This window comes from Acipenser ruthenus, chromosome 12 (genome assembly GCF_902713425.1).
Source record: "Acipenser ruthenus chromosome 12, fAciRut3.2 maternal haplotype, whole genome shotgun sequence".
In the NCBI taxonomy this organism is placed as follows: domain Eukaryota; kingdom Metazoa; phylum Chordata; class Actinopteri; order Acipenseriformes; family Acipenseridae; genus Acipenser; species Acipenser ruthenus.
The window spans coordinates 4,893,960-4,916,973 of NC_081200.1; the positions used below are offsets into that span (position 1 = coordinate 4,893,960).

Genomic DNA, 23,014 nt, shown 5'->3' on the forward strand with positions numbered 1-23,014 from the left:
TTAAAATGGGTATGAAATTATAACATAACTACTCATCCGATGTGAAAATATATCGGTAGGCAAGCAGGAGAGCAGTACAGTGAAGCGCACGGTGCTGCACCAGGGTACAGTACGGGCGGTAGCCTGGCCTGAACCGCGTGCAGTCACACAATGGGACAGCGTGTAGCGTACACCGGAGTGGAGCACAGGCTCAAGGTAGGCATGCTAGGCAGGAAGGAAAAAGTATACTGCTTTTATGAGTATTAACGTGCTGGGCCGAAGCACCGAGGCACTGAGGCTGTGCGAGGGTGTAAACACCAAGGGTACTGGGGACAGGTGTCTAGCGTTAACGTGGGTGGGCGCTGAAGCACCAAAGCACGGAGTGTCTAAGCAGCGCGGGCGCCGAGGCACTGAGCACCGAGGGTACTGGTCAAGGGTGTCTCGCCTGGACTGTGCGCAGTCACACAACCGGGCGCGTAGCTTGCAAAGGAGTGGAGCACCGGAGTTGCGCAGTGTTTTTAGCTCAGTTCACAGAAGCTGAGTTTCTGATTCCAGGGAAGTGGCAAAGTCAACTTACAGCAATTAATTGCAGGCAATAAAATTGCAGGGGAACTGCACAAAACTCGAGTGAGAGCTCTTTTACACAGACCCAATCACAGCCACTGGGGAAGGTTAGTTATACCTACCTTACTCATCTGATGTGAGAAGCAAAAGGGAACGTGGTCTCCGCGGAATGACTAATTCCCTCGGTATGCGGGACCGAGGACGTCCCTGTGGCAGGTATATCCCAAAAGTATTATTGTTGGTCGTCTTCGAGTTGAAAGAGAAGTACATTTACTGCGAAACTAACCCAGTCTGCTTTCATACATTTTTTTTAACATTGCCTAGCCTGCGCACTGAGCATATAGACTATACTGGGTGCCAAAAAGGCACCCAAATAAGTATTTCATATCATTTGTTTATTAATATGTCTAATTTGACCGGTTTTGGAATATTTGAATATTAGTAATATTAGTAAATCAGCTATCATAAGTAATAAGAACATAAGAAAGTTTACAAACGAGAGGAGGCCATTCCGCCCATCTTGCGCGTTTGGTTGTTAGTAGCTTATTGATCCCAGAATCTCATCAAGCAGCTTCTTGAAAAAAAAAAAAATTATAATTCATAATCTTTGAAAATGAATTATAAATATTTATAATTGTGTTTTTATTCACATTCAGCACATATGTGGTATAAAAAGAAACAAAAAAAACATTTTAAAATGTATATTTGAATTCATTTCGAATATTTATAAAATATAAATGCGTTGATGATCAACTACAGACCCCCATTTGTGGCTCATAGGGGGCCACATAGAAACTATTCAAATGAGTGATGTGTCTTGATTATGCCTATGGAATGCACTGATTACAGTCAAATCGGAAATCCCGCTGTTGACAAATATTTTAATACAAGTTATGCATCTTATAGTAATTATATCAGTAATAGCCTTAATAATTCATTGATTTGAAGAATCATACATCTTTTGCCAGACACATTTTATATGAAGTTTGATTCATATTACAGTGTAGCGATTCTGATGGTCACAATGGTGAGTAACCAAAAATCAAATTAACTTACGCAGTACAAATACATAAATAAACCTCAGATGAAAATGGAAAGTGTAGAGCCAGGGAAACCCCCCCATTCCCCCAGTCAAATCAAACCCGTATTAAACCACCCAATCAAGCACCGTGGGGGGAAATGCCAAGATATTGAATTTAGGGTTATAAGGTGTTTTTATAACGCAAGTCAAGGTGGTAAGATATTAACTAATGACATTATTTCAAAAGCAATAATAATAATAATAATAATAATAATAATAATAATAATAATAATAATAATAATAATAATAATAAATACGTTTCATGTCTCTTGCAGCACCTGTAGTACAAGGATTTATGTTGAATTGAAGAAAGGCAGACTACCATGAATACTTACCAGTTTGTTTTACTTTCAATTTTCGTATTCACACTATGTTTCTGGTGTGGTTATATTGTGAAGCAAAACGAGAAGGGGTTGATAGAACAGATTCGGTCAACCCCAAACTTGACTGACACGGCTGTGCCTACTCCTGGTTTCAACGAGGATGCCCTGCAGAAGATTTCGAAGGACGACCCTAAATGGCTGCAGTTATATGAGCGTGAACCAAAGCACAGACCCAACTTCACCTACTTGATCTCGGAACATTCCAAATGCAGGGATGTTATGCCTTTTGTGGTCATTTTCATTGCATCTCATCCAAGTGAAGTCCAAGCGAGACTGGCAATTAGAGCTTCTTGGGCTAGTAAGAAGCAATGGTATGGAAAATCTGTTCTCGCCTTGTTTTTAATAGGCAACGAAAGCAGAGAGCAAACAGGAAAATTATATTTAGAACATGAAAAATACAGAGATATGATAATGCAAGACTTTCTAGATACCCATAAAAATCTAACACATAAAACGAGAATGGCTTTTCAGTGGCTGCATGATTTCTGCCCAAAGGCTCAGTACATTATGAAAACTGATTCGGATGTATTTGTTAATCCTGGCAATTTGGTCAATTATCTGCTCAACTTGAAGGAAGAATCTTCACAGACATTGTTCACAGGCTATTGGTTGCAAGGTGCTCCCATCAGAAACAAAAGACTTAAATACTATGTCTCCTCTGAAGAGTACCCTCTTGATGTATTTCCCCCCTATTGCAGTGGGCTGGGTTATGTTATTTCAGGGAATCTAGCCCTGCGGATTTACATGATGATGTGCCATGTCATGCCATTCACGAATGAAGATGCCTATGTAGGAGTTTGTTTAAGATTATTGGGAGGTCAGGTACATATGCCTGATGACAACCTCTTCTTCATCCAAAGAATTGAACTTGAAGATAAAATTCAACATTTGATTGCAGCCCATTGGGTGGATCCTGTAGCCATGAAACGTCATTGGGAGACACTCCAGAAGACATAGGAGGATTTTATTGCAAACCACTAAATATTATGTTAATTATACGATTAAAGTTGACAATGATGTCAATATACCAATGCACAACTGAAGAGGAAAGTGACGAAAGCTCACTTTTATTTCTGGGGACTGCGTGTGCACACAGTTTGTGTTTCTAACCGTACCGATACCCCATTTTTGTTACAGTTGCTTGGATTATTCTGATCTTTCTTCCTGGGCACTTATCTTTTTATACTTAAAAAAAAAAGTAAAAAAAGTATTTAGTCCTTTGTAAGGAAGTACAAAAGCTCACAGCAGATAATAAATGATATTACCAGATATTGCGTTATTTCTCAGTAATTATTGCATTGTTAAGAGATACTATTGGGTTATTTCCCAATAATTATTTTTTACATTTTTACTTGTTTTCAGCTCTTGAACAGTTGCATATTTCAAGTTAGCTATAACATTTGATAAGTACTTAACACAACTATAACACACTGGTAGTTTATTAAGTGCAATTAAAATCTTTCATTTGTTCTGATTTAACAATGCGAACCGATTGCATTGTCATGTCACAAAAGGCTGAAAATGAAATACTAAACAATACAGTAATGGCAAGTAGTAAAGCTTTGAATGTGTTTTATTATGTTTTCCTTAAATCCATATGTTTTTTTTTCCCCCTCACATTTTCTGAAATTCAGCAATACAAACATCACATTTGGTAATACATACCGCATTCTGGGAGAATATATAACCAAAACTACTACCTCTATTGCATCATTACAGGTTTGTTTTTTCATCCAGAGTGACATTAACATTCATTTCCTATTAGATTACTAGGCTGACGTATATAACGTATGTTGGTAGTTCACTGTTATTTGTTCATATTATCTCTGAGACCAATGTAAAAAGACAATCTAGATTTACTTTATGTGTGCGTGAGAAAAAAATTCACTAAGCTTTACAATAACCAGTGCACCTTTTGGCAAAGCAGTTATTAGCAAGCAAACAAAAAATAAGGCAGCAGATGTGTTTCAATCAAAACAGAACTGGATTCCTAGGTTTCTAGTTATAGTGGCAATTTATTTTTATTTGTATTAATACTTCTCTGTTCTTCTCTTACAAATTAAGGACTCATTTAACATATTGTTAGAGTTAATATATTAAACCATACATTTCCGTCACATTTAAATTATATAGAATACTGAATTTAACTGAAATCAGGTACTGAAATTCTGTTCCAGTAATAGGATTAACCATTCTTCTTTTCTTCTATGTGTGAATCTAGAATTCAAGGCATGGATATTTTATAAAATTATGGCTGGTTGTAAAAAAGGAAAAACAAAACTATGAACCATGTCAGACATGATTATACTGAAGAACTAAGATCACATAAAGCCTGTTGTAAGAGGGTGTACCTCCCTTGTCTGTTTTTGAAATTGTGAAAGCTTTATGGGAGCAGGATTAATCTGAATATGGAAATAAAAGGACTGCCTTACCTTTGCTTTGTTATTGTTCAGTGGCTAAAGATCTGGAACACCTGTTATCAGTGGCTAAAGATCTGGAACACCTGTTAATCTTGACTAATTAAGCCAATAATTAGTGCAATTAAGTAACTGAAAACTTGGTTGAAATGAAAAACCAGCAGAGCCTGTAGGTCTCCAGGGCCTGGGTTGGAGACCCCGGATGTAATACTAATGGCAATGAACAGTTAGATAGACAATCGATACATGGTTGATATTTAAGACCTAGACATCATTAAGTAAGGAAATGAGTTCTCAGTATCATGGTAAAGTATAATAAAATGACTGATTTACAGTATGTGAAACAATTCCTTGTGTTCTCAAGATACATGCTATAACTCATAGATCCCCAGAATCGAATACTCAATAACTTGTGCTAAATCATTGTATTACCAATGTCATTGCTATTGGATAATCGGCTTTCCAGATACATGGAACAATGTGAAGTATGACATACCCTCACTATATCTATGTTGTCAGGGACTTCTTCCCCTGCAGGAGATATTAATGCATTAGTAGGTTAAAGCTTTGTGAATAGGGGGCCCAGTTACCAGAAAGATCAGCATACAGACTGATGCTCAAGTTTATCACAAGGGGGCAGTAATTACCTTTGGAAATACTGGCCCTGAATCTCAAATGTGTCTTCCGACAGTCCGAAACTCGCTGTCTCTGTCTGTTTTAATCCGACTCTTATCCCAAATGCTTGTTTTCCACCATAAAATGAAACACTTTTCTGCTGTTTTACGACAGGTGGAATGGACGCAATTTACATAAGGGTGGCGGAATAACTATTCAGTATTTAAATGAGAAACCTATATGTTAATGACACAAATTACAGTTTTTATGTAATTTCAGGATTTCAATCAATGGACCGGTGGGATTGAAAGGTAGTAAAGGTGGACAAAAACAAAATAGACATTTGTTTTGAGGTATGACACAGGACCGGATTTTGGGATGGAACCGCATCGCGTTTTGATTGGGCCTTGTCTGTCACAGGAATATGATGTCAACATGAGTGAGAAAGCTTGGATGCACTGTGATTGGAGACGGAGAGAGAGAGATCTGATCGCTTCCAATAAGCACTTAATTGGTCCAATTAAGTAATTTAAGGTACAGTTGGAACAAAAACCAGGATGGACACCAGCCTTCCATGACCAGGATTGGAGACCCCTGCTAGCAGGTTCATATCTGCTCTATATCACCAGATTTATATTGAGCCCTTTTTAATTCAAACACCTAATGAATCCCCCTATTGTTTCTTGCTATTTCTGCATTTGTTATGTGCTTCTCTAGGCAGAATGTATGTATTTTATAAAACAAGCAGTGTGTAGTGTAGTGACTACACCTTCCTTACAGGTAGTGTAAAGCGATCAGTTAAATAATTAATTAAATAAATGCACAAATAAAAAGTTAACGTTTTTTGCAGAAAAAGTAGCATGCTTGGAACTGGGTTATTCCAGTGTAATTCCTGCGCGGGATATCACTGACAACACTTTATATTGGTGAATTGCTCCAAGTCACATATTGTGTCGGGGTTTGAACCAGGAACCACTTGGTATGAAGCCCGCTTCTTTAAGCGCTGGACCACCAAACCTCCTGTTACCCAAGGTTAATCGAATACCAAGCTAATTCACTTTCAACTCTTGCTCGCTCACGTCATTAGCCAGTACCTCAGCATTCTTATATATCTATTTGTGATGCATGGGCCAAGAAGAAGCGCATGGTAACCCAGGAGCAAGCTGATGTTCTCTAACCCCGATATTCTCATAATTCAGTCTACAACAACATCCAGTGTACCACAAACTTACCAACACAAGCTTGAATGGTTGTCAACGCCAAGCACATTCAGCAGTTTTGGAAGTCATGACATTTTGGAGAAATGAGTACAGAGTTCTCAGCATACCACATTAACTATTAAACTGATTATTAGAAAGTAAAAATACAGAATCTTACACGTGGTTGCAAACAGCAGCAGATAATATATTCCACAAATAGCATAGAACCTTTTTTGCTCAATTTTGTTTACCTAAGAGTACAACACATAGTTGAAATTTGTTTCAAGTGCTAATCAGTAAAAACAAGGTCTGGTCAATAGCATGATATTCTCTGTTGTCACTGAATTTGTAGGCAAATGTAGTGTTCCGATCCAGTACAGTATTAAGGTAGTGATCAGTGCCTCTTTGCAGGTGTTTCTATCAAGGCTGAAAAGTGTAATGTGTAAAGTCTGCTAGACAGTAAAAATTAACCAACATCCCCTCTGATGAATACCCATTCTTGAATTTCCAGTAGTTCAATTCATATTAACCCATTTCATGCAGGAAATGGACAATTAAAAGTCAGTTAACCCTTCGTACAGTTTTGTAAGTATGTTACTCACTGTATTATGTGTCAGCTATATCTTTTTCGTCCCCTGTGGAGCTTCTAGGCAGCTTTATTAATCAATCTGTTTATTGCACGGAATGGGAAATGAAAGGTCGGTTCGGTGGTTTTTTTTCAACAGTGTTATTTATATTGTTCCCACTTAGTTGTATTATGTGTATCATTTTCACCTTTGCACCTTCGGGACAGGCTGTACCGGTAGCTTATTGGTCTTGTTGTTTCCGTATAGCCTCTATTGAAATACGTGTTGTTTTTGTGCGCGAGCTCCCCACAGAAAACATTTGGTGTTTGGTGGTTTCAGGTAAGGACCTTTGTTCAGACGTTGGATAAAATCTCGTTTTCTTTTGCTAGTTTTCTTTGTGGGTTACAGAATAGTTGTTACACAGTTAATGGATTTTCGTTCGTTCTTTTTACTATTTCAGCACTAGGGGTTCAATTTGATTAATAGGCTGTGCCCGTCGGGATATCAGTGATTATTAATATGAAAAAAAAAACAAAAAAAAACGACGGGTACTATATTGTGAGCTAAGTTCAAATAGATCTTTCGACCATGTCACCTGCTATTTCGACCAGTTATCACCTGTTTCTAGATTCGAGTCGAATATAGTTGGTGTGGTGTTTCAATACAACAGGTAGGCTAGCAAATTGTACCCCATGTCTGAAAAAATACACGAACCACGGAACAAAAGGGATGTATTTTGAATGGTCTTGGAAATCACATTTGCGTAATCATTGGTGACCAAGCACCCCATTTTCTATCTAATGTATGCTGTATGTGTAATTGAACATATGGCCGTGTAATGTACATGTTTGGAACTGCACCATAAACACAGCACTGTGTTACTAAAAAAGAGTTATTTAATACGTCTAATTTAATATTTAGCTATGATTGTTAAATATGTTAAAACACATGCGACACATTTAAATGCAAAAAATATTGAGCTTAATATTAAGGGAAGACAAACCGGACAGGAACGTTTTCAAAGCATTTTGCTCCAGATTTTCTGAAAGTAATTGTAAAGGTTTAAAGGTGCAAATCTAGCAATAGACAACATAGGTATGGAAAAGAGAAATACAATTAATACAGTTTAGGAAAATTAGCTGGAGTTTATTGGCATTTAGAAAAGTGAAGCAAATTTTGCACTGGAGCAAAAAGCTTTATAAGTTATATATATATATATATATATATATATATATATATATATATATATATATATATAATTTAAATAATTACTGTATTATTTTTAAAGATTTAAATGCGGAGTTGATCTTGTGGTAGGAAATTGACAGAAATTGCTTTAAAATGGGTATGAAATTATAACATAACTACTCATCCGATGTGAAAATATATCGGTAGGCAAGCAGGAGAGCAGTACAGTGAAGCGCACGGTGCTGCACCAGGGTACAGTACGGGCGGTAGCCTGGCCTGAACCGCGTGCAGTCACACAATGGGACAGCGTGTAGCGTACACCGGAGTGGAGCACAGGCTCAAGGTAGGCATGCTAGGCAGGAAGGAAAAAGTATACTGCTTTTATGAGTATTAACGTGCTGGGCCGAAGCACCGAGGCACTGAGGCTGTGCGAGGGTGTAAACACCAAGGGTACTGGGGACAGGTGTCTAGCGTTAACGTGGGTGGGCGCTGAAGCACCAAAGCACGGAGTGTCTAAGCAGCGCGGGCGCCGAGGCACTGAGCACCGAGGGTACTGGTCAAGGGTGTCTCGCCTGGACTGTGCGCAGTCACACAACCGGGCGCGTAGCTTGCAAAGGAGTGGAGCACCGGAGTTGCGCAGTGTTTTTAGCTCAGTTCACAGAAGCTGAGTTTCTGATTCCAGGGAAGTGGCAAAGTCAACTTACAGCAATTAATTGCAGGCAATAAAATTGCAGGGGAACTGCACAAAACTCGAGTGAGAGCTCTTTTACACAGACCCAATCACAGCCACTGGGGAAGGTTAGTTATACCTACCTTACTCATCTGATGTGAGAAGCAAAAGGGAACGTGGTCTCCGCGGAATGACTAATTCCCTCGGTATGCGGGACCGAGGACGTCCCTGTGGCAGGTATATCCCAAAAGTATTATTGTTGGTCGTCTTCGAGTTGAAAGAGAAGTACATTTACTGCGAAACTAACCCAGTCTGCTTTCATACATTTTTTTTAACATTGCCTAGCCTGCGCACTGAGCATATAGACTATACTGGGTGCCAAAAAGGCACCCAAATAAGTATTTCATATCATTTGTTTATTAATATGTCTAATTTGACCGGTTTTGGAATATTTGAATATTAGTAATATTAGTAAATCAGCTATCATAAGTAATAAGAACATAAGAAAGTTTACAAACGAGAGGAGGCCATTCCGCCCATCTTGCGCGTTTGGTTGTTAGTAGCTTATTGATCCCAGAATCTCATCAAGCAGCTTCTTGAAAAAAAAAAAAATTATAATTCATAATCTTTGAAAATGAATTATAAATATTTATAATTGTGTTTTTATTCACATTCAGCACATATGTGGTATAAAAAGAAACAAAAAAAACATTTTAAAATGTATATTTGAATTCATTTCGAATATTTATAAAATATAAATGCGTTGATGATCAACTACAGACCCCCATTTGTGGCTCATAGGGGGCCACATAGAAACTATTCAAATGAGTGATGTGTCTTGATTATGCCTATGGAATGCACTGATTACAGTCAAATCGGAAATCCCGCTGTTGACAAATATTTTAATACAAGTTATGCATCTTATAGTAATTATATCAGTAATAGCCTTAATAATTCATTGATTTGAAGAATCATACATCTTTTGCCAGACACATTTTATATGAAGTTTGATTCATATTACAGTGTAGCGATTCTGATGGTCACAATGGTGAGTAACCAAAAATCAAATTAACTTACGCAGTACAAATACATAAATAAACCTCAGATGAAAATGGAAAGTGTAGAGCCAGGGAAACCCCCCCATTCCCCCAGTCAAATCAAACCCGTATTAAACCACCCAATCAAGCACCGTGGGGGGAAATGCCAAGATATTGAATTTAGGGTTATAAGGTGTTTTTATAACGCAAGTCAAGGTGGTAAGATATTAACTAATGACATTATTTCAAAAGCAATAATAATAATAATAATAATAATAATAATAATAATAATAATAATAATAATAATAATAATAATAATAATACGTTTCATGTCTCTTGCAGCACCTGTAGTACAAGGATTTATGTTGAATTGAAGAAAGGCAGACTACCATGAATACTTACCAGTTTGTTTTACTTTCAATTTTCGTATTCACACTATGTTTCTGGTGTGGTTATATTGTGAAGCAAAACGAGAAGGGGTTGATAGAACAGATTCGGTCAACCCCAAACTTGACTGACACGGCTGTGCCTACTCCTGGTTTCAACGAGGATGCCCTGCAGAAGATTTCGAAGGACGACCCTAAATGGCTGCAGTTATATGAGCGTGAACCAAAGCACAGACCCAACTTCACCTACTTGATCTCGGAACATTCCAAATGCAGGGATGTTATGCCTTTTGTGGTCATTTTCATTGCATCTCATCCAAGTGAAGTCCAAGCGAGACTGGCAATTAGAGCTTCTTGGGCTAGTAAGAAGCAATGGTATGGAAAATCTGTTCTCGCCTTGTTTTTAATAGGCAACGAAAGCAGAGAGCAAACAGGAAAATTATATTTAGAACATGAAAAATACAGAGATATGATAATGCAAGACTTTCTAGATACCCATAAAAATCTAACACATAAAACGAGAATGGCTTTTCAGTGGCTGCATGATTTCTGCCCAAAGGCTCAGTACATTATGAAAACTGATTCGGATGTATTTGTTAATCCTGGCAATTTGGTCAATTATCTGCTCAACTTGAAGGAAGAATCTTCACAGACATTGTTCACAGGCTATTGGTTGCAAGGTGCTCCCATCAGAAACAAAAGACTTAAATACTATGTCTCCTCTGAAGAGTACCCTCTTGATGTATTTCCCCCCTATTGCAGTGGGCTGGGTTATGTTATTTCAGGGAATCTAGCCCTGCGGATTTACATGATGATGTGCCATGTCATGCCATTCACGAATGAAGATGCCTATGTAGGAGTTTGTTTAAGATTATTGGGAGGTCAGGTACATATGCCTGATGACAACCTCTTCTTCATCCAAAGAATTGAACTTGAAGATAAAATTCAACATTTGATTGCAGCCCATTGGGTGGATCCTGTAGCCATGAAACGTCATTGGGAGACACTCCAGAAGACATAGGAGGATTTTATTGCAAACCACTAAATATTATGTTAATTATACGATTAAAGTTGACAATGATGTCAATATACCAATGCACAACTGAAGAGGAAAGTGACGAAAGCTCACTTTTATTTCTGGGGACTGCGTGTGCACACAGTTTGTGTTTCTAACCGTACCGATACCCCATTTTTGTTACAGTTGCTTGGATTATTCTGATCTTTCTTCCTGGGCACTTATCTTCTTATACTTAAAAAAAAAAAAGTAAAAAAAGTATTTAGTCCTTTGTAAGGAAGTACAAAAGCTCACAGCAGATAATAAATGATATTACCAGATATTGCGTTATTTCTCAGTAATTATTGCATTGTTAAGAGATACTATTGGGTTATTTCCCAATAATTATTTTTTACATTTTTACTTGTTTTCAGCTCTTGAACAGTTGCATATTTCAAGTTAGCTATAACATTTGATAAGTACTTAACACAACTATAACACACTGGTAGTTTATTAAGTGCAATTAAAATCTTTCCCAATGTTGTCAAATTGGCTGCCATATAGCATTACTGAATAATTGCTGTTTTAGATTTTTTTTATAAAAACAGCCTTTGGCAAGGTTTCAGACATTTAGCTCAAGGGCTGCACCTGTAGGTTTTAGTTGTCATTATTATTCTGTATACATTTGTTCTGATTTAACAATGCGAACCGATTGCATTGTCATGTCACAAAAGGCTGAAAATGAAATACTAAACAATACAGTAATGGCAAGTAGTAAAGCTTTGAATGTGTTTTATTATGTTTTCCTTAAATCCATATGTTTTTTTTTTCCCCCTCACATTTTCTGAAATTCAGCAATACAAACATCACATTTGGTAACACATACCGCATTCTGGGAGAATATATAACCAAAACTACTACCTCTATTGCATCATTACAGGTTTGTTTTTTCATCCAGAGTGACATTAACATTCATTTCCTATTAGATTACTAGGCTGACGTATATAACGTATGTTGGTAGTTCACTGTTATTTGTTCATATTATCTCTGAGACCAATGTAAAAAGACAATCTAGATTTACTTTATGTGTGCGTGAGAAAAAAATTCACTAAGCTTTACAATAACCAGTGCACCTTTTGGCAAAGCAGTTATTAGCAAGCAAACAAAAAATAAGGCAGCAGATGTGTTTCAGTCAAAACAGAACTGGATTCCTAGGTTTCTAGTTATAGTGGCAATTTATTTTTATTTGTATTAATACTTCTCTGTTCTTCTCTTACAAATTAAGGACTCATTTAACATATTGTTTGAGTTAATATATTAAACCATACATTTCCTTCACATTTAAATTATATAGAATACTGAATTTAACTGAAATCAGGTACTGAAATTCTGTTCCAGTAATAGGATTAACCATTCTTCTTTTCTTCTATGTGTGAATCTAGAATTCAAGGCATGGATATTTTATAAAATTATGGCTGGTTGTAAAAAAGGAAAAACAAAACTATGAACCATGTCAGACATGATTATACTGAAGAACTAAGATCACATAAAGCCTGTTGTAAGAGGGTGTACCTCCCTTGTTTGTTTTTGAAATTGTGAAAGCTTTATGGGAGCATGTGACAGGATGGACCGAGGTTTGAGACTCAGAGACAGTTTTAAGTTCAAAAATAAAGATTTTAATAAACAAAAATACAAAATAAATTGGCACGAGGGCCAAACAAAACAGTTTCAAACACAAAATAAACACAACAAAACTTACAAAATAAAGATTCCAGGCTGGGCCTTGCCTTCACTGGAACAGAAAACACCGAACAAACCAAACACTCTTTTTACAACTCTCTCCTCCTCTAACACTCTCCTCTCTCTCCTCCAGCCAGGGCCTCTCCCCTGGCTTTTATCCCCTGTGGCTGGAGCCCAATTAACCAGTAATTGCCAATTATTCAATTGGGGCTCCAGCCACATTCTCACATGTTTTCCTGGCAGGGAGGAATTTTAACCCCCTCCCTGCCAGTCCCAACATTGATCATAAAGACGGGGCAGTCCCCCGTCACATATCCCCCCCCTTGTGCGAAGCACAACATGGCCTAAATGGCCACCTCCCCCCTCAGTCTCAGTCCCGGAAGAGGGGGAAGCACAGTGTCCATGGGGGTGGCCATGGTGGGACGTCCGGCACCACCCAATACTTCATGGCCAGCAGCTCCCTCTTCCGGGGCTCCGGCCACACACCATCTTGCTGCGAAAGTGCAGCTGGGGGAGCTGGTCTCCTGACCTCCCTCCCCCTCTTCATGGCCAGCAATTCCCCTCCGTGGGGCTCCGGCCATAGTGTAGCGACCCCATGCGAAGCAGGATCCCTGGCAACCCCAGGCGACGGCAGCAGCAGCGGACCCTCGGGAGGCGACGGCAGCAGCAGCGGACCCTCGGGAGGCGACGGCAGCAGCAGCGGACCCTCGGGAGGCGACGGCAGCAGCAGCGGACCCTCGGGAGGCGACGGCAGCAGCAGCGGACCCTCGGGAGGCGACGGCAGCAGCAGCGGACCCTCGGGAGGCGACGGCAGCAGCAGCGGACCCTCGGGAGGCGACGGCAGCAGCAGCGGACCCTCGGGAGGCGGAGACGGGAACGGCGGCCCGGCTCCCTCTGGTGGCGGAGGCGGGAACGGCGGCCCGGCTCCCTCTGCTGGCGGAGGCGGGAACGGCGGCCCGGCTCCCTCTGCTGGCGGAGGCGGGAACGGCGGCCCGGCTCCCTCTGCTGGCGGAGACGGGAACGGCGGCCCGGCTCCCTCTGCTGGCGGAGGCGGGAACGGCAGCTCGTCTCCCTCTGCTGGCGGAGGCGGGAACGGCAGCTCGTCTCCCTCTGCTGGCGGAGGCGGGAACGGCAACTCGTCTCCCTCTGCTGGCGGAGGCGGGAACAGCAGCTCGTCTCCCTCTGCTGGCGGAGGCGGGAACGGCAGCTCGTCTCCCTCTGCTGGCGGAGGCGGGAACGGCAACTCGTCTCCCTCTACAGGTCCCTTCAGCCCTAGGCCTGTGGGCTTCCCCTTCTCGGGCCGTGGACGCACCGACTCCTCCCGCTCGGGCCGTGGACGCACCGACTCCTCCCTCTCGGGCCGTGGACGCACCGACTCCTCCCTCTCGGGCCGTGGACGCACCGACTCCTCCCGCTCGGGCTCCCCCTCTCTGGGCGAAGGCAGCGGCTCCCCCTCTCTGGGGGACGGCAGCTCCTCCCCTTCTGGCTCTCGGGACGGCAGCTCCTCCCCTTCTGGCTCTCGGGACGGCAGCTCCTCCCCTTCTGGCTCTCGGGACGGCAGCTCCTCCCCTTCTGGCTCTCGGGACGGCAGCTCCTCCCCTTCTGGCTCTCGGGACGGCAGCTCCTCCCCTTCTGGCTCTCGGGACGGCGGCTCCTCCCCTTCTGGCTCTCGGGACGGCGGCTCCTCCCCTTCTGGCTCTCGGGACAGCGGCTCCTCCCCTTCTGGCTCTCGGGACAGCGGCTCACCCCTCTCTGGCTCTCGGGACGATGGCTCACCCCTCTCTGGCTCTCGGGACGATGGCTCATCCCTCTCTGGCTCTCGGGACGATGGCTCACCCCTCTCTGGCTCTCGGGACGATGGCTCACCCCTCTCTGGCTCTCGGGATGACAGCTCCACCTTCTTTATTGGAATGATTGGGGCGTCTCCCATATCTACCGCCAGGTAATTAATGACCATCAGGGCCAGCTCTGCGAAGGACGCCGGGTGATGCTGTTCCTCCCACTTTTCCCACCTCCCCCCATCTCGACGCCACAGCGTGTTGACAACTATGGGGAGGTCGTGGGAGAGGTCTGCCTCAGGGTGCATCAACCAGTCCCATATTTCCTGGGATGGTGGTGAAGGCGGTGATGTAGGAAGTGGTGGGGTGGCTGCCGAGGACGGGGTTTGCAGCTGCTCCTGGTCCGGGTTGTGGGGGCATCCTGCCCAGTTGTGGCCATCCACCTCACAGCACCCACACCAGTCAGCTGGTGGCCCATCTGGACAGGACCTCCACCGATGATCCACCTTCCCGCACCAGGAGCACCAGGGAAAAAGGCTGGCTGGGTCCTCCAGCTGGGGTGGCTGTTGTTGCAGCAGCCTACATTTCTTCAGCTGCTGCATCTCCTGCCTTTGCCGCTGCCTGCTCTTCTTTCCCATTTTCAAAAAAAAAAAACTCCCAAAATTCAAGAGAAAAAAAAAAATACTGCTCTGAGTCTCCAGGTGGCGCTATCCCGTTTCTGACACCAAATGTGACAGGATGGACCGAGGTTTGAGACTCAGAGACAGTTTTAAGTTCAAAAATAAAGATTTTAATAAACAAAAATACAAAATAAATTGGCACGAGGGCCAAACAAAACAGTTTCAAACACAAAATAAACACAACAAAACTTACAAAATAAAGATTCCAGGCTGGGCCTTGCCTTCACTGGAACAGAAAACACCGAACAAACCAAACACTCTTTTTACAACTCTCTCCTCCTCTAACACTCTCCTCTCTCTCCTCCAGCCAGGGCCTCTCCCCAGTAATTGCCAATTATTCAATTGGGGCTCCAGCCACATTCTCACATGTTTTCCTGGCAGGGAGGAATTTTAACCCCCTCCCTGCCAGTCCCAACATTGATCATAAAGACGGGGCAGTCCCCCGTCACAGAGCATGATTCATCTGAATATGGAAATAAAAGGACTGCCTTACCTTTGCGTTGTTATTGTTCTTTTAACATGCACATTAGCGCTAGCTTAGATGCAAATATGTATGCACATTTTAAATTTGCATACTTCAAGGCAGGATTATGCCTTTCACAAGGACAGACCAAAATATGCTTTAGATAATGCAATAATGTTTAGACAGGAAGTGGGGGACACAACTTTAACATGTTGACTGGAAATTACACCATATCCTGTTTACTTTGTACTGTTTTGGAGACTGTAAACAGAAAATGCACGATTGTTCCTCCCCACATCCCAGGTATAATATTTGTGGACAATAATTCTGGGTTGTATGAACATCAAATGTCCCTTTTTACTGCTTAATTATTATTATTATTTTGATTTTCAATAGGTTTTTCCTGTTCTAGCTATATTTTAACTGTGCACAAAATACATTTAATCAGTGTCCGCTGCCAATTAATCTAAGGCTAATACAGTTTGAAAAAAATCAGGATCTTGGTTTTGGAGAATAGCCAATATGTGTATTCTGTTGCTTTACTTCACTGCTCTAGGTAAAGCAAAGAGGTCTATTTTAATGACATTATCAGTGGTGGACCCAATTTCATCCAGGGGTGACCACAAATAGAAATACAGCCAAAAGAGGTTGAAGGGAAACCGCATTTAGTTCTGCCTATGTTTGGATTACGAAAATAGAGCCCAAAGAATCCGACAGTCGAGCATGAAATCCAGGTACCTACTGCACATATAAAGGAGGGTAATGCCCACTTTGCTTTTGGGAAAAAGAACATTTACTATACAGTTCTATTACTTAATATCATATTATAGTTATTTATATAGCATTTCAAAGTCAATTCAGGTTGGACGACTATTGGTAAATTAACTCTTTCAAAACTACAGACCTGTAAACAGGTCCAAGAAAGATCACTCCCCTCAAAACAGCTAACCAGGAAACTAATCCAGTACATGCTTTATGAGTTAAATGTATTTGTGATTGATTAAATCTGGGCTTCTTTTCCAAGTAGTTAAACTATTCATGCATGGATAACTCATTTTCATCAGTACTAAAATAAAATGAGCTTGGAGATCAGGCAAACTTTCCAAAGAGAACAAGAGTTAGATTAGCCAGTCTTAATTGAATGGATTTATTCTCCCACCGCACCTGGCTCCTACTAATCATTAAACACAATGCATATTTCTCCTGTTTATAAAGATCTAACGCAATATTTATTTGTTTCTTATCTGTGAGAGCAAACAAGGAACAAACAAAAAAATATAACATTGGGAAACTGTGCCCTTTATCATTAATAATTCAGATAACACTAAAATATGTTGTAGATAATACTATAAACATAGTTCTTGCTTTAAAACTTAGTGGGGGAAAAATATATATTTTTCACTGGTCTCCTGTTTTGCTGCTGTTTCTGAATTTTACAACCATTACAGTTATATTATCAGGGCATCCCCTGTAGAACGACTGCAATACAATGCTCTTGGCCCCAAAATGTGGTTCATCCAATCTCTCTTTGATGAAGCGCACTGCCTCTTCATTGCTGAAAGCATCCCACAGTCCGTCGGAAGCCAGGATCATAAACTCGGGCTGCAGCTTGTCGAGGTCAAAGGTCAGAATATCCGGGTCCGGGATGATGACGTTCAGGTTCTTCAGGGGGTAGTCGCCCAGGGACCGAGACATTGCGAGGATGCCCTGGACCCTCCAGGAGCCGTTGAAGCTGATGAAGCCCCCTGCAATGCAAACGCAAGGACCATCCAAGTGAAATGGCTGTGCAAGAAGCGGGCAGCGAACATCTTGATAAGAGAATAGCTATTTCAGTATTCATTTGTAGTCCCAGTTTTTTTTCCCCAGAATGACTCAAACCTAATTTAGAGGCTTGTAAACAGGTTTTTTCATATTCATTTTAATGATGCAATAGCTCCCCCCTTTTAGAAAAAAATGCGATAATTATATAGTTTGAGAATCTACAAGTTGCAACCCCCCCTCTCCCAAAAAAATAAAAACCTTTTCTGCCATGCATAATACCTTTTAGTATGCCTCAAAAACAATTTTGAATTTTTTTTTCCTGTGGGTAATAAAGGCATTACCACTTCAAGAGAGATTCTCAGTAATTTCAAGTTGAAGATAAGCATTGCTCTAGAGAATCTTACAGAAAGTTTTAGACACTGACCATGTACAGTTCAGAATTGAGTAGTTTTATTCACGTTGCTGCTGCCCTCTACCGTTAAGAAGTAAAATTGGGACACTTCCATAAAATATCTTACAAAGTCATTGTAAACCTTTTCTAGGGAATGCATGTTTTAATGAGTTTTTAAAATGCGTGACATCCGAAATTAGCATAGCCCCCCCCCCTCATGACTCACTGACACGGCACTTAGCAGTTTGTCACAATAAAGAAAGCAATACAATCATAACATGCTACTTCTATTTTTGTTATTTACATACACCTGTACTCAATTAAAACATCTTCAGCATCTTTCACTATATTGTTTGGATATAACAAATCACATTAATTAATTTTAGTTCCAATGCTGTATTATTATCCTGTCAGCTACTTTTAGGTCCAATGCTGTATTATTATTTTGTCAGCTACTTTATCTATGCAGGTAAGGATGATTATACAGCCAGGGTGCTTACAACCAACTCGTAAGCAAACCCATACGGAGCTCCACATGAGTCATTAATATGAAGTCATTAATATGCAGAACATTCTATTGATTCCACGCACACCATGGAATTAGAATGTTTGCTAGTTTTACTTACAGCACCACAAAGTATATTTAATAGTCAGCAGTGTCTCATTGAATCCTTTTCAAACTTATTCTGCAATATAATTTGATCAATGCTTTCTCCAGTGTAGTTTTACCTGTGAACATGCAGTGCAGAATGAGGGTCTTTATTTTAATCACCAGGACAGAGAAAGGGAGGGAAAGGCACTCTGTGATCTTACCTGCTCTCTTGATTCTTTTTCTTTCCTTCAGTTGATAGGGCTTATGATCGTGTGATAAAGCGATGGCATTTCCATCTTTGTCACACAGCACCCCTCGTGAATCCCCAACATTTGCCACTGTCAGTTCTTTATCTGATAACAACGCAACCAGGCAGGTGGTACCTGCAATGATAAAACAAGACAGTAACCAATTACAGAAAGAGGCTTTTGCCAAGTTTAATTAATTACTAATATTGCAGACAGTGAAAAAACAAACAAACAAACAAAAAAAAAAACACACACATGAAACTACTATAAAAAGTATATCTGAAATTATATATCTAAGAAATGGGAATGTTAATTACCCAATTTCTCTTTAACATACAAATACAGTATCATTTAAATTAATTGTCAAATAACACACATTGTGGTTAATTAGCTTAATTGATCTTAGAGGTTGCATGATTAACACATTACATAGTGAACTTGAGTTGCTGATCAGAGCTGAAAAAATATCTTAAATCAGTGCATCACTTTAACTGAAGATTTTAAAAATAGAATTGATTAACACAGTGAGCTGGTTTTCCTGGGTGGGCTACTCACTGCTGTAAAGCAATTTCAAAGAGACTGCTTTGCCTTTCACTGATGAGAAAAGACCAGTTCATTATAAAAGAACAAGAGCACCCAACAGTATTTGAAAGTATCTGATTTTATGTACATGATAAATGCAAAATCAGAAGGTTACCCATGTTTGCATTAACACCCAAAAAATAAGCATCAACGAAAGTAAATGCATGCACACACAATTAAATGCATTGCAGTTAAATATATATTGCAACTACCTGGAGCCTTTTTGAGAAGCTGCTTCTACAAAGTGGGAATTAGATCAAACAGCTGTAGCGTGTGTGAAATAAAATGCCTAATACCTCAAGGTAAGAAAAAATAATAACATTTTGTGAAGAAAAAAACAACAAATGAATATAGCTGTAACTTTTGCAATAACAGGTTGGGATTTCCAATATTGCATTTTACCAAGGTTATAATAGCGAACGGGAATACTGTTAACACATTATTTTCGACTGCTTGCGTTACATAATCTGTACTTTCATTTCCAGTGTTCTCTCTGGCTGTCTTTATGTTCGACTGCGGGCCAACTCATTATTTTTATCTTTTCCTTCCGAAGTGAGAACAGGCTCAAAAGGCACCTGCTGTGTAAATCTGCCTGAAGAAATGCCTTCACTGTGCCACTGTGAGAAGCTCATTTTAACAGAATACTGCAACGGGAACTGTATGATCTCTTACAAAGTGGTCTGCAGGTGGCAGGCTTTGAAGAGTGATAGTACCAGCAGCCCACTGTACTGTTATTTAAATGCTTTCATACTGTATGAACAAATGCTGTTTGCATTCCTTATTTTTAATCATGCTTCTTTGCTATATTCATAGCTATCATCGTCTGGCAGCAATTGAAAAGTGCTTTCTTAGTCACCACAGTATCCAAAATAGCCACTGGAGGGAGCTAGTCATCATTTACTGAGGAAACTTTAAGGAACAATTCTTTTAGAGGTGCAGAGAAGGTGGTTTCAGAGTACAGTATCTAGTAAAATAGGAACAGGGAACTGGGGACAATGTTTGAATCCATCTTGACCCCCACCTCACCAATCCCCTCATGCCATGACTTAAATCATTTTAGGTATAGTGGCTTCTAATGTGTAGTTCATAAAAGACAGATTCAAGATACCAATAACCGAAACATGACATGGGAGGCATGCTTGTAACATACAAATCCCCTTCCATAGCTTTTAAGACATATAGTACAGGTGCTATGCACACTGATTATTAGACAATACTCCATTTTAGTTAGAACCTTGCCAGATTATGGTTATCAAGAGCCCCTATTTGTATTCTCTTGATTTATTTGGTTTACACACATTGTATAAAAGAGGATTTTGGAATCGATTCCTCAGATACTTGGCTCGAATCCAGTTGGATTACAGGCCATGCAACATGTGCATCCTAAGGAATCCTTATGGCAAACACACACACATATATATATGTTCAGATCAGAAACTGGCATTTCTTGACTAAACTCGTTCAAGGAAATAGGAGCCCAAATTAAAACCGTAGAAATCTGAAATTATTTCAGACATTTTTAATCTGTTACAAAACACGTATGTGTGGCAGTACTGTTTGAACTGTCAAAGTGCAGCTCAGTCCTGACTTTCAGCAGCACAACACTGGACTGGAATGTAAGCAAAGACCTATTAGAAACTAGTCCCTGTAAGCATGTTATTCCACTTATGTTATGCCATTTAAAGTAGAAGAACAAAAATGTATCCCACGCTAGATATACCCACATTTTCTGAACTCTGATCTTGGTGTATGTATGTATATATATATATACCAAGCATCAAAAGAAACTTATCACTATTATAACACATAGTACAGTATTCTGAACTAGAACAAATATTATCCTGCCACGAATATTTTACACCCCTGTCTTATTATAAATAAATGATCGCTGCTTTCTCAAGAGGGGGCAGCATTAATAAAACACGACTGTTTACGTTTTCTGAGGATCAGTGAGGAATGTTTGCAACAGAAGTCGAAAGAAAGTAGTTTCACTGATTTGCCTTTGATGGAGTGTTTTTTTCTTTCTTTTCTATGTGGCACAGATAAATACATAATTTTGAAACTCATACTAATAATAATAATTTTAGTTAGTCCTTCAAGGCTCTTGCTTTAAAACTGAAAGCTGGTGCTGTATCAGATATTATGCGTTCTTGAGTTGGATGCCAACATATATACCCCAGACTAACAATTTGAGAGTATATACACACACACACACACACAAACACGGTAGACGCCAGACTTCAGACAAGTTCAAGTTACAGCAACCCCAAAAAATTGTTCTGAACGATCAATAAATAGATTAATCGCATATCATTTCCACATGATGTGGATTTGTAGTTCTACCTGAAACATTAAGTAACGCTGACTTTCACTTTAAACTGGAAGTGCATTCAGCATTTTTAATCCCAGTAAAAGGCTTTAATGAAAGTGCAGACAGTATATCTTGTTTAGTTTGTTACAATATATTTAATTTAACGAAGATTCGAGTAAATTGATTAGCAAAAGAAATGTACGAGTCAAAAGATAATTTGCACAATTAAATCTTTTATTAAATTAAAACCCCTGAATAAATTGCGCAGTAGCAATAGTGTTCCTTGCAAAATGGAGACATGCTTTGAAAACCGCAGCCTTATCTGTGCTTATCTAAATTTAAGATTCAAGGCCACCCTCGTTAAACACTCCCCAGACACACTGTAACGAAGAGCACTTGGGCTTTTACTGGTGTGATAACACAAAACTAAATCAGTGTCGTAGAATTACTTTGAAATCTGTGATCGAGTGTTCAAAATTATGGATAATCATTCACAATAGAAATCTTTGCCAAACCTTCAAGATATGTACTCACTTTTAAAAAAAAAGATGTTATGCCACTGATGAGATAATAATAATGAAAAAAACTCTGCTAAAAGCCGCTTACAGGTTTAACACCTCTAGATGCTCCAACAAGCCAACATGATTATCTATTGCCTGACATTTTTACTCCAGGTGCTATTTTCTCATCCTGACCTTTCTCTTCCATTGCAGGCACATTGGAATGACACTTCATAAAATATTCTTTCATGTGCAGCATAGTAATAAAACTGAACACTTGCTAGCATTAAACTAAGGCTGGTGACCTTTTGGTTTTATCAGAGAAATGCCATCATGTTACATTTTGTATCCAATTTAAAAATGACTTTTTGCTGTTGGCAGTAGCGTGGCGCTAGATAACGCTAGAAGAATGCCATGAGCAACAGAACAAAATCCTGAAGTCATTATTTATTTATTTTTCTTATTTATTTTTTAAGAAATCATTTAAGGTTCAGCAAGACTGGAGGGTCTGGAATAATGCATTTAAAAAACTAAGGAGGTCTGCAGAAGTATTTTATTTAAGCAATAGAAGCCTGAATATTGGGCATTACTATCTTGTGGTTGACCATGCCAGGAAGGCAAAAGCCCAAGCCACAGACCAGGATGCTCCTGTACAGACACGATCAAATACCAAGGCAATCAGGGTTTCATTGCTGCATCTGGTGAACAGTGTCTTCAGTGTCTTCATCTGTTATAGATTTATTTAGCTTCAACCATCTTTATTAAAGCTAGACATTCTATCTTAATGTTTGGTCTCTTCCAGATTGTTGAATAAAAGGTTTCTAATAAAATTAATATCACTGGATAGACATTTCTTGGTCTGTGTGACGGGGGACTGCCCCGTCTTTAT

General features: G+C 40.0%; 4 protein-coding genes across 4 annotated transcripts in view; 2 read left to right on the forward strand and 2 right to left on the reverse strand.

The window, feature by feature from the left end:
• The first annotated feature begins 1,899 nt into the window (after nucleotides 1-1,899).
• On the forward strand, nucleotides 1,900-4,477 carry LOC131740038 (UDP-GalNAc:beta-1,3-N-acetylgalactosaminyltransferase 1-like). The gene has a single exon (XM_059034374.1). It carries the CDS (start codon nucleotides 1,948-1,950, stop codon nucleotides 2,962-2,964), a length of 1,017 nt encoding a protein of 338 aa, XP_058890357.1. The 5' UTR covers nucleotides 1,900-1,947; the 3' UTR covers nucleotides 2,965-4,477.
• A 5,367-nt stretch (nucleotides 4,478-9,844) lies between these two features.
• LOC131740040 (UDP-GalNAc:beta-1,3-N-acetylgalactosaminyltransferase 1-like) lies at nucleotides 9,845-11,703 on the forward strand. The gene has a single exon (XM_059034376.1). The coding sequence runs from the start codon at nucleotides 10,090-10,092 to the stop codon at nucleotides 11,104-11,106; it is 1,017 nt and encodes a 338-aa protein (XP_058890359.1). The 5' UTR covers nucleotides 9,845-10,089; the 3' UTR covers nucleotides 11,107-11,703.
• A 151-nt stretch (nucleotides 11,704-11,854) lies between these two features.
• LOC131740039 (uncharacterized) lies at nucleotides 11,855-16,725 on the reverse strand. Its single transcript, XM_059034375.1, has 2 exons — nucleotides 13,003-16,725; nucleotides 11,855-12,966 (listed from the first exon to the last, which is right to left on the reverse strand). The coding sequence occupies exon 1, from the start codon at nucleotides 15,233-15,235 to the stop codon at nucleotides 13,190-13,192; it is 2,046 nt and encodes a 681-aa protein (XP_058890358.1). The 5' UTR covers nucleotides 15,236-16,725; the 3' UTR covers nucleotides 11,855-12,966; nucleotides 13,003-13,189.
• Nucleotides 16,726-16,873: 148 nt separating this feature from the next.
• LOC117417161 (protein phosphatase 1L) overlaps nucleotides 16,874-23,014 on the reverse strand; it is a 39,172-nt gene continuing 33,031 nt past the window's right edge. Inside the window, exons 3-4 of the mRNA XM_034029075.3 lie at nucleotides 18,706-18,867; nucleotides 16,874-17,485 (exon numbers count right to left, since the gene is read on the reverse strand). Of these exons, the coding sequence (XP_033884966.2) occupies nucleotides 17,139-17,485; nucleotides 18,706-18,867 (509 nt within the window). The 3' untranslated portion in view covers nucleotides 16,874-17,138. The remainder of the gene's footprint in view (nucleotides 17,486-18,705; nucleotides 18,868-23,014) is intronic.

Coding starts and splice junctions, on each gene's coding strand:
- LOC131740038 (XM_059034374.1), top strand. CDS start 1,948: ATGAATACTTACCAGTTTGTTTTACTTTCAATTTTCGTATTCACACTA.
- LOC131740040 (XM_059034376.1), top strand. CDS start 10,090: ATGAATACTTACCAGTTTGTTTTACTTTCAATTTTCGTATTCACACTA.
- LOC131740039 (XM_059034375.1), bottom strand. CDS start 15,235: ATGGGAAAGAAGAGCAGGCAGCGGCAAAGGCAGGAGATGCAGCAGCTG.